Source organism: Nannobrachium achirus (assembly GCF_963921795.1).
Source record: "Nannobrachium achirus genome assembly, chromosome: 18".
NCBI classification, from domain to species: domain Eukaryota; kingdom Metazoa; phylum Chordata; class Actinopteri; order Myctophiformes; family Myctophidae; genus Nannobrachium; species Nannobrachium achirus.
In genome coordinates this window covers 12,137,441-12,154,403 of record NC_137825.1, presented here as the reverse complement: position 1 = coordinate 12,154,403, position 16,963 = coordinate 12,137,441, and the positions used below count along the sequence as shown (strand labels likewise).

Sequence of the window (16,963 nt, the reverse complement as noted above, 5' to 3'; positions counted from 1 at the left end):
TAAAATGGACGTAGACAGACAGATATCTCCATACTGTATATGGGCATAAATGGACACACACAAACAGATGGTCAAAACAGATCCTATGACAACAGGTATAATGGGGTTTGCATTAAAGGGCGGGGCATTCATTCCCTATTTACATTGTTCCCGAGTTGGCCAGGGCGCCGACAAGATGCTCGGGCGGCCGAGCTTCTAATATATTTTAATAGGGGCACATATACTGTATAGCTACACTTTCCAAGTAGCGGCCGGACTACACCAGAAAACACGCACGTATGCGTGCGCTGTCTGTTCGTGTGCGAAAAGCCCCTGGCTACACCAAGGAGGGAGTATATGTGAGGGAGCCAGATAGTCTGTGTACAAAACGCATATGCGTATGTAAAAACTAGAACTGGTCCTATTTTTACAGCATGTGTATCAGTGGTTCGCGCTATCCGTGAGCCTGGTGTAGCTAGCTGAATTGATATACATTGGATCTATCCAAAACGTGCATACGCGCGCACGCCCCGCATACCCACTGACGCGCGCAAAACGGCTTGGTGTAGCCCGGCCGTAATACGACAACGTTTTAATTTTTTTATTTGCTTCATAACTGCCCAGCTATGAACAAATCAAACCGATGTTGTTCTTTTCTTTTTGGCGCAACATTGAGCAGCATTGTGCGTAATTGCCCACGTCACCGATGACCCAGCCAGCAGAGTCAGTTATGTCGGTGGTTTCCAACCAGTGGTCCGGCGACCACCAGTGGTCCTTAAGAGGCCCCCTGCTAAACGATGGAGAGTTGGCAACCTAATGGACCCTTATGGATCTTTTAACCTCTTGAGAGCGTAAAATGAAACCAAATGGACCCGCAAGGCACCATATTCCGAACGGCGGAACTCCCCCCCCCCCCCCCCCCCCACAAACACACGCACGTTGTGCCACATTTATATATGTTGAACGCACTACAGTCACCTTTTTTGCGTAATTGCCCACGACACCGATGTCCCAGGTGTGGCCAATAGTCAGTGGTGTAAAGTAACTATTAACCCTTAACACATCTACTGCCTCTTAATCTGAAGGTTGCTTGGTGCCTCGGCGCCACGTCGTTTCCTCCGTCGGCCGCCGCTATTATTTTGAAGGGCCGGAAGGGGGTTGTTTTTGTTTTTTTGGATTATCACTTGACGGCAACGATTACGTCATCTAGTCACATGACAGTGTGGGACAAGAAGAGGCAAGATGGCTGCGCCCTGCCTTGTGCCTTGTTTACATTTAGATCTGCTGCAAAATGTCTCAAAATGGCTATTTTGTTTAAATGAAGTTTCTTTATGGGCCTCTCCATTGACTTAACATTGAGGAGCTTCACTTCGCGTGCACGCCCAACGTGCGTTGTAAACAAATCGCCGACATTACCGATGCGAGCGGGACCGGAGCGACATTAAGTAAGTAATAATATCTTTACTGTATATACAGTAAGATTCACAGTCCTCACCGTCAACGGCGCCATGGTATTAACCCTTTCAATGACGGTGAGGACTGTCAACGGCGGCGAAAAAGTTAAGTTTGGTTCGAATTCACTTCACCTGAGTTCGGTTTGTGGGTCATTTTGAACCAAGGGGACATTTGGTTAAAAAATATATATGTCACGGTTTGTTAGAGAAACAGGACGGTCGAGAAACGGAGCACTCGTGGTGCCGCACGGGGCGGAGCAAGCGGTCGCCACAACAACGTCCTCCAGGTGGAGCCGCTCGATTGTCCACGACATTGCAAGCGGCGCGAAGGCCAGCGGACCTTGGTCCTGCTCTTCGCCCCCGAGCGCCGCAGGCGCGAGTGGCCGCGAAGAGCTCCGCCGGCCGCGCGAGTTACGAAGCCGTGGTGAATGCAATCGTTATATTTATGCCCAGGCCGTAAGGCCTGGGCAAGCCCACGATAAACGCCCTGTCCAAGTGACTACAATGGAGCTAATGGCTAAGCTAGGCTAGGCTAGGCTAGGCTAGGCTAGTAAATAAAGAAAGAGAGTCGCAAACGAGTGACGTCAGCGCCTTCACTATTGAATGGCTGCGTCGCCATCTGGTGGTGATTAGTGTGTGGTGAACGACAAAACAAGCGCTCTTACTCTTACCGTCCTGAGTTACCCAAACATACTGTAACATATATATATACTAATATAAATTTTAACTTAACATATCATCATCATCATCATACATTGACTTTGTCTCAGTTCCAAAGAATTCATATGATATATATGGTTTGATTGATTGAAGACTTTATTAGAAGTTTGCATAGGAAAAGGTACAGTTTCATGACGGTACAGTTCACTGGTACAAGGTCTACTAAAAGGAGATCCATGAAAAGACTAAGCTTATTTCCACTGGAAACCATTGAAGTATCTCATATAACATTGCATGACAGACAAATAGAACACAGTACTATGCAGTAGATATGTAAAGAAAAAGAAAAAAGAAAACAGTAAGTCTAAACAAACAGTAAAGAAGGGGCAAGGGATGGTAGGGTTGGGCTAGGTTCATTCTTTTTTACCAGTTGCGAACGGCTGCTGCCTGTAAGTGGTTTTTCAGGGCAATTTTAAAGGATGCTAGTGATCCACACTCCTTTATGGCCTTCGGTAAGGCTTTCCACATTTTGGTGGTATAGCAGAAAAACGAGTTTGACCCTTTGTTGGTTTTTACTCTGGGTTGGAAGTGATCTGTGGCGCTGCCTCTGGTGTTATAATTATGGACATCCTTAATGTTTATTAAGTATTTTGACAGGTACTTGGGTATCATAGTGGTGTAGTGTATAGGCCCATTGCAAGTTGCTGTACTCTGTCATCTACTCTGAGCCACCCCACTCTTAATTGGTGAGTAGCGGTGAGGTGAGTCTGATAGGGAAGGTTAAGCAGGACCCTAATTAGTTTATTTTGGGCTGTTTGGAGTTTTGTTTAGTTTTGTTTTGGTAAATATTAGCATTTGCTTTGCTACAGTATATCTCACAACCTAATTACAATCGCCCCAAAAATAGTGTGTTTGTATGTTTGTTTATCCATCTGTAACTCCACTATTTGTATTTCTTTTTTCTTTTTTTCAGTTGACACATTTAGAGCTGAATATATAATCTGTGTCCATTTCCAATTCTGATGTAAAGTACACTATAGGTGATTTCCCCTCAGTGATCAATAAAAACGATCCATAAGCTCTCAACTAGCATTCCAATATATCCCTGGATTCTAGCATCATCTTAGTTTTTCAGTCTCTACCGCAGCAACAGTGAGCAATTCTTGAGGCTTACACACTATAGTTTAAGAGCACATCAATGTTTTACACCAGTTTTCATGAATCGTATGTCAGTTTTTAACAACTATAAACTAAAATCTACAACATTTAGGACATTTACAAAGAAACGTGTGAATGAGGCCCAATGTGTGCATTATTATGTAATTAAATAAAATGTGCTCCATGGAAAGAGATGAAACACAGTGAAACACAGAGCCAGATATTAGTAGAAGTCATGATGAGTTGATATTTTTCAGAGTTTAGTTGAAGTGTTGATGAGTTGAGATGTTTCAGAGTTTAGTTGAAGTGTTGATGAGTTGAGATGTTTCAGAGTTTAGTTGAAGTTGTGTCGATGAATTCTGATGTGGAAATGAACACTGAACATGCTAATATGAACAGAACAGACTGCCTGGAGTTAGCATAACATAGCCAATGTGAAGCCCCAAAGTCACCCAAAATAATATTGTGAAAGGTTTTAGCCGACTTTATACCCGAAAATACCCATTTTAGCCGACATTATACCCGAAAATACCCATTTTAGCTGACCCGAAAATACCTGAATTACTGTCCGGCAAGATGTCAACCAAATGTTACAGCCCCCATAGCTTTCTGGGTATAATTCGAACCCTGCTACCGAGGAGTTGACCCGTAGCTGGACCTGGCTGACGCACCGTTGGTCTGTTCTTCATGCAAAAATAATGACATTAATTACTCCACCGTGCAGACATTCTCTCTTTTCCCCCTTGCTTCCCTATCCCTGATTTTTAGGATTTGGGTTGAATTAAAAACTTAAATGGATTATTATCATCATCATCATCATTATTATTACTACTATTTTTTACGCAAATATTTCTCCTCCCCCTGGAGCAGTGTTGTCTTCAGTTCCTTTCTGTTCATTCATACTCCAATAAGTAGTACTGCAAGGCAAGCTCTGCACACCCACAGCAACTCGTTAATGTCATTACGACAACACTTTTCAATGGGAAACAGCAAATGCACTGTGCGAACACACCACCCCTCCACCTCATTGCCAGATATGATATGACACTAATAATAATAATACAGAAGACCAGTTATAGTTGCACTTTAGCTTCACTTAAGTGTAAAAATAGAATGCAGGTTACACAGAAGTACAACATGGAACTGTCTGCTCATAATTCCGACTCATGTATTGTTTCATTATTCCAAGGTCCCAATAGTCCGACAGAGTGAGTTTATGATCAGGTTTAGTAATAAGGCTAGTTATGTATACTGGTAGTGGTAGCCTGATATGGCAAGACTAATATAAGATTTGTCTGTTTTTCCAGGCTATTATTTACACTATGAATTACATGGAAGTCTTTGGAGACATGGCATCTTGGACCTTCAAAGACATTTTTTTTCATTGCAACGATTGTGTTAATGAATAAACTAAACAATGTTATTTATCCTACAGATCTGTTAATTTATAGTTAACTGCACTGCATGTGTTCAATGAAGATGATGTCGATGCTTAAATGATTAAATGAACTAGAGACAACAACATTGACATTTGGCCGATATCCGATTATATACGATATATTTCAGTATTATATATTATATTCATATTGAGCTCTTTGTTGTTTTATTTTTAAAGCCATTAACAGTCACATAAATATCACGCCAACACCGGTGAAATATCAGTCAATATCTGTGATTTTTGGGGGGTATTATCAAGCGATGCTAGCGATAATATCGTGCATCACTAAAACGAACACATTATTAGCAACTTGAGTATCTGTGACTTAATGAATTCATATTTCATTTGATGTTTTAGTTGCATTGGTTTCCTTTGATGAGGAAGAAGGTTCCCATGGCAACCCCCAGCATTCCCAGGGTCAGCCCCACCCCACAGAACACATCTGGACCCATGCCGGGTGGAGCTGGAAGGTCATGGTCCACATCTGGAGAGAAACACACACACACACACACACACACACACACACACACACACACACACACACACACACACACACACACACACACACATATATGTTACAGTTAGTTTGAAAACCCGGTTAGAAATGAGCGCTTGTTTTATTTCACCTGGAAGTGGAAGAAGCCCATGTCTCAGTGGTAGAGCATTTGACTGCATTCATTGGTCCCACGTCTCATTGTTCCTCCATTGTTCCCATTAGTCCCACGCTGGTGAATGCTAACCTGGTGAATGCTACTATACCTAAACCTAACCCTAACCTCAGTGAAACTATGCCTAAAGCTAACCCTAACCTCAGTAAAACTATGCCTAAACCTAACCCTATAACCTCAGTAAAACTATGCCTAACCTAACCCTAATCCTAACCCTAACATCAGATTCCTAGTTCCCCGAAGGAGCGCTTGCTCCACCTTGTGCCTAAAAACGAGTGCTCCTGTTCTCAATCTAACTGAATCTCAAACAAACTGTGACATATATACACAGCTATATACAATACTAAAAAATACAGACAGACAGACAGACAGACAGACAGACAGACAGACAGACAGACAGACAGACAGACAGACAGACGGCAGGAGGTAGAGATGGTTCGGACATGTTCAGAGGAGAGATGAGGGAGAAGGACACTGGGAGAAGAATGAAGATGGAGCTGCCAGGAAAGAGCAGAAAAGAGGACATGCAGGTGACAGAGAGGACATGAAGTAAGAACTAACAGCCCTGCTAATCCCATTAGGGATTATATTTTATTTATGGACATGGTTTATTTATAACATTTGTTTTATTACATGTATACCAGGACAGTGTTTATTTATAGAAAGTGTTTTATTAAACATATCAGAACAGTGTTCTTACCCCACATCCTGGTCTCAGGTGCAGGCAGTGACTGGTGGTTGACTGTACAGCTGTAGATGTCTCCCTGCTCTGGTGTGAACTTCACACTGGAGAACTGGTAGAAGGTTCCATCATCTTTGGGGTATGGGACGGTGGTGGTGATGTCAGAGGTCAGGTTGAGGTTGTTCCTGGTCCATGTGATGGTCACTGGTGCAGGATAGAAACCAGTCACATGACAGATGAGAGCGTTGGACACTCCCTGTTGAACCTCGTCTCTGGTGTAGATCATGGTGTCAGGAGCATCTGAAAACACATAAAGACACAGAGACATTGTGTACCTCATCCAGCAGACCCAGGGTCAGCATCACTTCCTGATTGGAGCCCCTCTCTGTTTCATGAATGTGTTATTAGTTGTCATTACAAACATATCCATCAATAGGTTGTCCCACACAAGCCACCAAAGTCTCGTAAATCATGTTTTGGGTATGAGCATTTGACAACTGCCAATCAAAGTGACTGTACTGGCTAATCACAGCACGTCAGAAAAGTTCCAGGACTTGGAAAAACACATAACAGCATAAATGTATGAAGCCAGCGGAATTAGTTCATACAGATATACTCGAGTGGGTCACCGCTCACTGTGGTTGCTTTAAGTCTGTTACTACGCTATTACGCCAGTCCTGCGTCACAGGCGACGTGGCAGTCAGCTGATCTCTTGCCAAGCTATTTAACCTGCTCAGCTTGTCATTCTCCTGCTGCTATTTTCCAGGTATGTCGTGCTATGCGCTTGCTTGCCCCACCCGCCTCCCCAGCACCACCAGTAGGCTCTGCTAATTATGTTCCCCATGGGGGGTGTTTATATATTTATATCTCCCTGCTCCTAATGGTTAATGATGTTCTTCTGTGCTGTGCTGAGCAGAGGGAAGCAGAGCCTGACACCAAGTTAAATGTGACATATATACTTGTATTACTCATCAATAATAATAAACATTGTTAAATCCATAAAGTGAGTTATCTGAATGAACATCTATTTAGCATCTATTTTTTCTTTTTTTGGTGAAATATCCCTTTAATACTGATCTCTATCTGAGACGCAATAGGAGCCGGTTCATAGCGTTAGCCCACAAAACAAACCAGTTGTTACACAAAAAACATGACTCCTACTTGATATGTTGATGACATCATCAAACATCTCCACCTTCCCCTCCCCCTCTCCCGCTCCCTCATTGAGCACCTGGACCATATTCATATTTACACCCATTCATTATAAAAAAACAGTTTTAAAAACATTTCATAGCGTGCGGTGTGTCATATTTAAATGTTCATTAATGTCAAATTGATGTTCAATGGTTGATGTTCAACATAGTATTCCTGTACCTTGTTCCACTGGTGGGTTCTTCAGAGCAGTGCGAAATTGGTTCAGGTTGTGTTTGCAGACCTCCTGATCAACCACAGCTCGTTGATAGACATCATCTGAGTAGGTGACTGGATCTGCAAACGTAGGCAGAGTATTCACCCCCTTCCTCTGGTTGTAGTCAGCGTACCACCTCACTTCACCATCCAGTCCATACAGTTTTTCTTTATTTATGTTTTTATCTGAGTCTGAACAGCCCAAGACTGTAATGTCCTTGTGTACGACTGGAAGGAAAACAAAGATGACATTAAATTAACCTTCTTCAAAGTGACAACGACACATGATCTGGCCATCAGATGTTAAACAGTCATACAAACAATAAAATACAAATGTTTATATTATATTCAGAAACAATTGCAAATATCTTGATAATATTCTGAAACATGTTTTGAAATACACGTGATATACTATTCTGAAAAATAATGTATTGTTTTAATAATAAATGTTTTTTTTTAAAGGAGCTATAGTCAACTTTTTCATTGTAGGGCCGACACTTTGTTTACATCCTAGTCTATAGACTAGGATGTAAACAAAGTGTCGGTCTGACAATGGCCAAAATGATTATTTTATCATTATTTTACGCTTTTTGTGGTCACGCATATATGAAGCTTATTCTTTTATAAAATATTTTTGAAACATTTTTTTTTTATTTTAGCATCCGTTTTTCAAGAAAAAGTTGACTATAGCTCCTTTAAATAATACATAATTATTTATGTATATTTTACAGTTAGTTATTTCACTGATAGTTATGCTATGTTTAAAATCATGGTTTTATTTGATGGTCTTACTGCCCTGGCATGTGGCCTTGTGCCATGCACAAACTCTATGTACCATCAAAGGCCAAGTGACCTTAAAATGATATAAATGCAACGCCCTGGTCAATGCCTGATGGTATCTGTGGCATGTGTGTCTGGTAGATACATCGTAACAATACAATTAAAAGTGTATAATATAGTTATACTAGTTAGACGCCTCAGGGCAACATGCAACAGTTCTGATGTACAGTATATCGGACCAGTTACCCATATATGGAGACCCCTGCATGATAGTCAATAATGTGACGTCAGATTCAGAACATGCCCAGATATGCGCTTAATATTGATGACATCGGGACAGGGATCTCCATATTATGGGCATTTAATGGACAAGGACGTAATTAATTTGCAAGTTTGACTTGTGATAACATCAGCGATCTCCATATATGGGCATAAAAGGGACATCAAGCCAGAGCGTGATGTCAGGCGTGACGTACAGACATAGATACGTGGACAAGTTGTGCCGGTTTTCATAGTAAACTTATAACAATAACATAACTCTGATGTACAGTACTCACCACCTGGGATGGCTTTGACATGAAGCACACAGGAGACGATGAGGAGGGTGGCTGTAATCTTCATCATCATAGATACAAACTGAAGTGATCAGAATAAACAGTGTTTACTTCAACAGAAGTTCTGGTGACTGAGGAAAGGAGGACGGAAGAGTTCTGTGGTTTAGACGAATCAGCCAATCAGATTACAGATACAGTGTGTGTCATCTGTCTCCAAGGAGACGACATTCTACATTTTTGCAGGTAAACATAGTTAATAGAGTCAGAGGTTGTGTAAGCAGGGGTCTTCGATGATATTAAGGCCAAGGACCCCCTTATAGCTGAGAGAGAGGAAGCAGGGACCCCCTTATAGCTGAGAGAGAGAGATTATGCAGGGACCACCTTATAGCTGAGAGATGAAGCAAGGACCCCCTTATAGCTGAGAGAGAGGAAGCAGGGACTCCCTTATATCTGAGAGATGAAGCAGGGACCCCCTTATAGCTGAGAGAGAGAGGAAGCAGGGACCCCCACCATATATATTGTATCAAACTCTTTCATTGATTTCATAGATAGCTTCATAGACTTGTGCAGCATTGCGTTGGATTCATGTTAATGTGTATTCTCAGTTAACCAGTTGACCAGTTAGTATACTTGTACTTGGTCTGCTCTTTTTTCCCACTACACCAAACCTCTTTGCTGAAAATAGTGGATCTACAAGCTCACAACGACTCACGCTGTGAGGCGTCTTGAGCTTCAGCTATTTCTGGCTAATGTTCCCCTCAGAAAAGGTTGCTTGGGTTCAAATGGTTGGGGAAAAAAAACATTTCCTATCACACAGATTTACCGACCCCCTGTAGTAACTCTGTGGACCCCCTAGGGGTCCCAGACCCCCTGTTGAAGACCCCTGCTCTGATGGTATAAGGTTTCAAGTTGCACTGTCACAATAATGTTCTCATTTCACACAGACATACAGACAGACCTTACCCATCACATGTAGAGCAGGGTCTCTAAAGCCTTTGCCCCGTTTTGTTTTATTTTATGGGATGGATTTTTTTGGCGACCAAACAATTTCAAAGTGGAAATAAATAATATCTTAAAATAAAATCATACTATACATCATATTATTGGCCTTAGATATGAATATTTAGCAGAAAATTAAATTAAAGCAGTGATGTGTAGGCCTATGTTATCAATGAAATGAATGAATAATATTTTTTGTGCCACTGAAAATAATAAAAAATAAAGTACACACGTCTTAATCCAGCTCTCTAATTCATCATAAGAAGGGTTCCGTAAGAGATCATTTGTTTCCATGTATTTTACCCTCTGGGAGTAACAAAAACACCCCAAACAGCTGTTTTATGAGCACCTGAACATATTATTGCTGCTAAATAACTGTCTATACATTTTATATAAGAACTAAGAAGCAGTACAATCAGTTCTTGTAGGCTTCTCTCGTGTGTGTGCGTGTGTGCGTGCGTGTGTGCGTGCGTGCGTGCGTGCGTGCGCGTGCGTGCGTCAAGTGGACGTCGGCTTTGTTTATGAAAACCCCCCCAAAAAAACGTGTGACCCTAATAGCACCTTCACAGGACCCCACTTTGGGTTGCGACCCACATCTTGTAAACCTCTGCAATAGAGGAAATTCAGTTGTTATATCATTATAGTAATTAAAGGGATTACAAATAAAGTTAAAATATAAAAAGAAAAAAATAGGTGGTGGGGGGGGGGGGCACATTGAAAGCACATGATTAAAAACATAAGATGAAGGAAGTCCAATGATTCCAGTGTGTGTGTGTGTGTGTGTGTGTGTGTGTGTGTGTGTGTGTGTGTGTGTGTGTGTGTGTGTGTGTGTGTGTGTGTGTGTGTGTGTGTTTGTGTGTGTGCGTGCGCACGTGCGTGCTTCTCACGACAGAAACTTCCTACTGGAAACTTAACTTCTAATTTCACTTCCTGATTCACTCAGTAACAAGAAAAGCAACACATAATTTATATTACTACTGGTATTATTTGTTGTATCATTAATTACTACTTTGACCACCAAAGAATGTCATGTTCTATGAAGTATTAAGAGGTATAAATTAGTATAAATGTATTCAGAGTACTAACAGCATACTGTATATCAACAGTATTAGGGTGGGTGACGTGACGTAACGTTTTCGCTGTCCTCGGTGTCAAACATGTATAAATAAAAAATATATTTGTCAAAAACCTTCTGAATATTGTGTAGGACATTAAGCTTTATGTGAACTTACTCAAGATTAAAACATTTCATTCCTCATTTCTTCAGAATTTTTAACCAAACATGGCAAAACTCATATGGTGTGACTGTCCTGACCTTGTTTCTCAAAGTGGGAACTTGAATAAAACTAAGAAAAAGAATTGCTAAAAATCATTTGAAAATGAATTTAGGCTAAAAAAATGTCTATTTGTGAGCCTATATCTTTTCAAAGTCAAAGCATAATGTTTTCAGTCATTTCTGATCAAAAACATTTTGTCCCCCAAACCAAAATCATTTGGTGTGACACTAGTTTGGACAAATTAAACAGGCAATTATTTGGACACCTATTGGCTAGAGAGGTCCTTCTTCTGTAAGGCTATTCAGCACTCCCAGCACAACTGCAAGACAGGTGTATGAGGTGAGTTATGATTTTAACATTTTCATGAAATGCCATCTTGTTGAAACTTTGACAAACTCACCACTTTGGATGTCTGTTGGTGTGACACCTTTTCATAAAAAAAAGCTTAAGTTATTTGAAGTTTTGGTCATATTTCCATGTAGATCTAGGTTGCTTTGTTATAGCTAGCATGCTGTTAGCATGCTAATGTGTACATAGTAGCCTCAAGGTAAACCTAAATGCAGAAAACGTAATATGGTGTGACACTTAATCATAATGGTGTGACATGTCTGCTTGTCACGCCATATGACTTGATTGTCACACCATATGATTTATACTGTATTTAACTACAGATATAACAATAAATAACAAAGTTCCATGTTTCTTTTGTACATTTAAACATTTGTTTTAAACATTTTTACATAAAATGTAATTTAGCTTCATTCAGTGATACTTCAAATTCATCAGACAGAGCAGAAACCCCTTCACAGAAACCTTAACATATTGTTTCAATCTAAACAATATTTTCTCTTTGTCTTAAACTATACATTCCATTTTCTTTTGTCAGCTGGAAAATGACAAGTGCTGAGAGAACGAGAAAGTACAGGGAGAAACTAAACAATGACCCAGCAAGGAGAGAGGAGCCAAAGGGGCGAGACTGCATTTTCTACGAAGAGCAGGAGGTTGTCTGTGGCATAGCAGAACCGCAACAAGGCAGCCGGTTTGCTACCATCACCAAATACGACTGGCTGATGTACAATACAGTCTAAATGTATAATCTAATCTGATCTAATACTTTTGTACTTTCACTCACTGGACTGGACAGTGGACAGTGTTAAGGTAGGACCCGAGACAAAACTAGCGAAAATAGCTGATCTACAAGCTCTCAACACGTTGTGCTGCGAGAGCTTGTAGATCAGCTATTTTCGGAGTTGCGCAACCCAGCACTCTTTAGCTAGTGGAGATGTGGTGTAATGTCATGATTCCTAATTACATTTGTTCAACACAAAATGCTGTGTTCAAGTTCAGGAGACTTCGGAAAAAAGCAATTTACCTGAATGCTGAGTTCTGTTTCCACTAATTGGTGTTAATAAAATGTTGCCTTGGCTCCAAGTGTGGCTATGCGCCTTATTGTCTCTTTAGGATCCTTCTGCCGTGGGCCGGCAGAAGACTTAGGTGTGCGTAGCATTCCTGTGCACATCCTCATCATCCATCTACTACTACAATTCTTTCTTATCCCATGTTAAAGCCCTACAATAATATCCTGTTCAGAAATATTAAGGCCATGTTATCCTGGGTAATTGTTTAATCAATCAGTAAAGTTCAGTACTCACTAATAGGTAGGTTAAAACACAGTTTGCTTTGACACATGAAGATATGATCATACGGTGTGACACTAAATCATTTGGTGTGACATTCCAAATAGTGAAAAATCATACCTTTATTAATGATTAAACCAAAAAAATGTTTATGGATTACACAGAGAATATTATCAGGAAGAGTCACAAATATTTGTGTAATTTTAGAGAAAGTTTTGACAGAATACATTTAAAATATGTTGTAAGATCATGAACATGGGCCTCACACAGAGTGTCGATTATGAAAAAAATATACAGATATAATTAATTTTCAAAAAACTATAGTGGATCACTGGTTAGTTATGATAAAGGACTTTGATAAAGTGAGTAACTTAAGAAAGATGTACTCCATTTTCATTTTATGAACAATTATTTTCATGTCACACCATATGACGATTTTAGGCACAAGTACAACAAACTGCTGAATAAAGTCTGATTCCAATAAAATATCTAAAAACAAAATGTATTTCCATAAGGTTGAGAGTGAGTAGAACAAAAGTAAATAACTTTTATGCCTGCAATTTAAAGTTTTTTTAAAAACACATTTTTTGGGGCGTCACGTCACTGACCCACTAACAAACTATACATGGTCTCCCCTAGCCTGACTGCAAGCGTCAGACTCAACACACCACACTACCACCCACCAACAGGGGGTGGTGATGTGCGGACTGAAGTATCAGGCTAGGTCTCCCCTGCCCCTTCTTTGTATACACTTACTGTTTGTATTGACTTACTGTATTTTTTAGTGACTATATCTACTGCATAGTACTGTGTTCTATTCGTCTGTCATTCAATGTTATATGAGATACTTTAATGGTTTCCTGTGGAAATAAACTTAGTCTTTTCTAGGATCTCCTTTTAGTAGACCTTGTACCAGTGAACTGTACCGTCATGAAACTGTACCTTTTCCTATGCAAACTTCTAATAAAGTCTTCAATCAATCAATCAATCAATCAATCAATCAATCAATCAATCAGTCTATGTGAGAAGATAAAGAACAGCAGTTTGCTTTAACAAGCCTCTATTAGTGATGCCAGGAGTCCAAGAGAAAAGATGATGTTTATCATTATGATTTAGTGACAATAGATCCATTAGTCCCAGAACCATAGTTATGTTCATTCATAAAGTGATGTTTATTAGGCCTACATTATTTAGTGACAGTAGAATGTATTCATAAAGTTAACATTATTTTATGACAGAATGTATTAGGCCTAATGTTCATCAAAGGATTTAGTGAGGGTAGAATGTATTGATGAAGTGATGTTTATCAAAGTGATTCAGTAACTATTCATATTGTTTATCATATTAGTGACAGTAGACAGCGATCACAGACTGTAGTCACATGCATGATTAAATGAAGGAAGTTCCAATGTCTCCTCTGTGTGTGTGTGTGTGTGTGTGTGTGTGTGTGTGTGTGTGTGTGTGTGTGTGTGTGTGTGTGTGTGTGTGTGTGTGTGTGTGTGTGTGTGTGTGTGTGTGCAAGCGTGTGCGTGCGTGTGTGCGTGTGAAACCTGAAGCTTCTTACTGGAAACGTAACCTCTAATTTCACTTCCTGATTCACTCAGCAGCCAATTAGGATTCTTGTTTTGTTAAACATCACCAGTTGCTAGAGGCAGACATTTTGGTAGATATTACCAGACTGGTTATATCAACAGGACACATTACATTATTACATAACTGTAATGGTATATCAGACCCTCTTTAAAGCCTCCCTAAAAACTCACCTTTTCAGACACGCCGTCTCTGTCAAATGTTCTTTGCTTAGTTTTCAGCCTATTTACTAGTTAGAGGCTCTGCCCAGGTGGGCTCACTAACCACCCAGCCATGATTATCTATTAATCATGCTTTTTCTTTTACTCTACTAGCATGGGTCTGCCAGGACCCGATTACCCAAAAGCCGAACCGAGAACCCAGTTCTAAAATATTTATTTGTCCCTTGGGGCAGAGTCGCTGGGTCGGGTAGGGTTGCAGAGGACGCCAGGTAGTCATGGCATGCAGCTGCAATTATTGTAAAGAAGGTTTTAAATTTAAGCATCATTACGGCTGTTTCGATCTAGCACCAAACAGCTGACTCAAATTAACGATCACTGCGTTATCAAGCCATCAAGTTGCTTACCAGGGAGCGTTGTAGTCTAGGCATGTCCCTGACTCCCTGCTTCACAAGCATCATTTAATCCTCATGCTGAGACTCAGGTGTCAGAGCAGAATCAGCAGTAATAATAAACACAGCATGGCTTACAGTACAGCAGTGGTTCTCAACCTGTGGGTCGGGACCAACATTATTTTGGGGGGTCCCCAGATGATTAACTTAATGCGTAACATTGTTTTCTCCCTCAACAGTAAACAAACCAACTTAAAGTTTAATTGTATAGTGGGTGTATGCAAATGGTCAAATATTAGAGGCAGAAATTGTGAAAATAGCAGATCTACATGCTCACAACGCCTCGAAACGTGAGGTGTTGTGAGCATGTAGATCAGCTATTTTCACACAATAGAACCGTGTTTTACAAAATGTAATGCCTCAACTCTCAGTGCTCTTCAGGGTGGGAGGGTCCCCAGTTAAAATAGGATTATTTTGGGGGTTGTGAGGTTTAGAACCACAACAGTAGAAGAGCAGGGTTTCTCAAAGTGGGTGCCATGGCACCCTGGGGTGCCGTGACGAAAGTCCAGGGAAGCCACAGACTACTTGATAAAATGTGTGCTTTGAATTTGTACCAGCCACGACACATCACAGAGTAGCATCTCTCTCACAAGCAGTACAAAATAAGGAGTGTTAATTTGATCATTTTACAACAAGAGTGTTCTTGTAGACTGTGTTTCCAGGGATCGTTGTAGACTCAAGTTAGGCATGACCAAGCTTCACAATTAAGCACAAGCCGGGACTCAGGTGTCAGAGCAGCATCAGCAGTAATGAGACCAAGGTCACAAATGATAAAATATTATTTAGATGTTTGCATGTTATGTAGACAGATGCCGTGTGTATGGTTTCAATGTACAGATTATTGTCTGCTAGCGTCTGCTAAATGCCTAAATTGTAATAAACTCAGACCAGCGCACAGCACAGCACAGCACAGCACAGCACAGCTATTTAGAGGTTGTAGGCTATTTACTTTACTGCATGTGACGGGCAGGGCAGGTCTGGTTTGGATTTTCTTATAATCACAGGTTGCGGGTCGGTCTGCGGTTCTGGTTATAGAGGGTATGCGCGTGACATCATCATCATATCAGAAAAAAACTACTTTCTGGCCTTGACAGTCCATACATCCAAACAGAAAAGTCCTATCTGGTTACATTAAACAATGTTAAATGACGTTAAACTCATTTTACCACTCACTTTGCCACTCGATTTGCCACTCGATATGCCATTCACTTTATGCATGCGCATACCCTCTATTGATGGGCGGTGCGGGCACGGGTTGTCAAAATTGGACCGGTGCAGGACTCTGGTTCAGAGTCATTGTTTTGCTTTTTGTTAGGCTAGATATTCGTTTTAATTTCTTGAATTAATAGGTCTTTAGTTTGCTATACTTAACCTGAAGCAAAATGCCATTATAACTACTGCATTTCGTTTGGAGAAAGAGGTTGAAGAGATGAAGATATGACAGAAGACATTGACAGAGACCTGGCTATAAATGATGTACTGTAACTGTCTAACTACATCATTTATGTAGGCCTTGATGCAGTGTAGGATGAAGGTAGAAGTCAACACATAAAGATTGTTTTCTGTCATTTAAATGAAAGAATAGATACATACAGTATATCCTGCCATCTGACCCATGGCTGAGACAAACAAGGAAGCAGAAAAAGAGGTAGCTGTTGAAATGTGAGGATACGGTTTAGTGAGCAGAGAGCCTGAGGATAAGCTCATGTAACTGCTAACCTCTGCTTTGCATTTACCTACTGGAAGGTTTTACACCACTGATAGAGAAATGATACTTCACTGTTCTTTCAAAGCATTCATCTTCATCTTCCTCTTGTTGTCATTAATTTTCCAACAAGTTATAGAACACATGCAGTTTGACAATGAACTACAATATCTGAGTGCGTGTATGTCAACACCGGGCCATATCTGACCAAAGGTCAGATCGTTATCGGAGAGGTATTCCACAACGTTATCAAATATCGCATGCTTACTGGAAACTCAACAACCTCTAATTTCACTCCTGATTTACTCAGGCCTCTCCAGTGTGACTGTTATGGTTGTGTGACTATGTTTCTTTTCCACAAATTG

At 40.5% G+C, this 16,963-nt stretch overlaps 1 protein-coding gene across 1 annotated transcript; it reads right to left on the bottom strand.

The window, feature by feature from the left end:
* Positions 1-5,042: 5,042 nt before the first annotated feature.
* LOC308302878 (rano class II histocompatibility antigen, B alpha chain-like) lies at positions 5,043-8,892 on the bottom strand (the record flags this gene model as incomplete). The annotated part of the gene is made up of 4 exons (XM_080747196.1): positions 8,784-8,892; positions 7,414-7,674; positions 6,058-6,339; positions 5,043-5,152 (listed from the first exon to the last, which is right to left on the bottom strand). The coding sequence occupies exons 1-4, from the start codon at positions 8,851-8,853 to the stop codon at positions 5,043-5,045; spliced, it is 723 nt and encodes a 240-aa protein (XP_080603322.1). The 5' UTR covers positions 8,854-8,892.
* Positions 8,893-16,963: the final 8,071 nt, after the last annotated feature.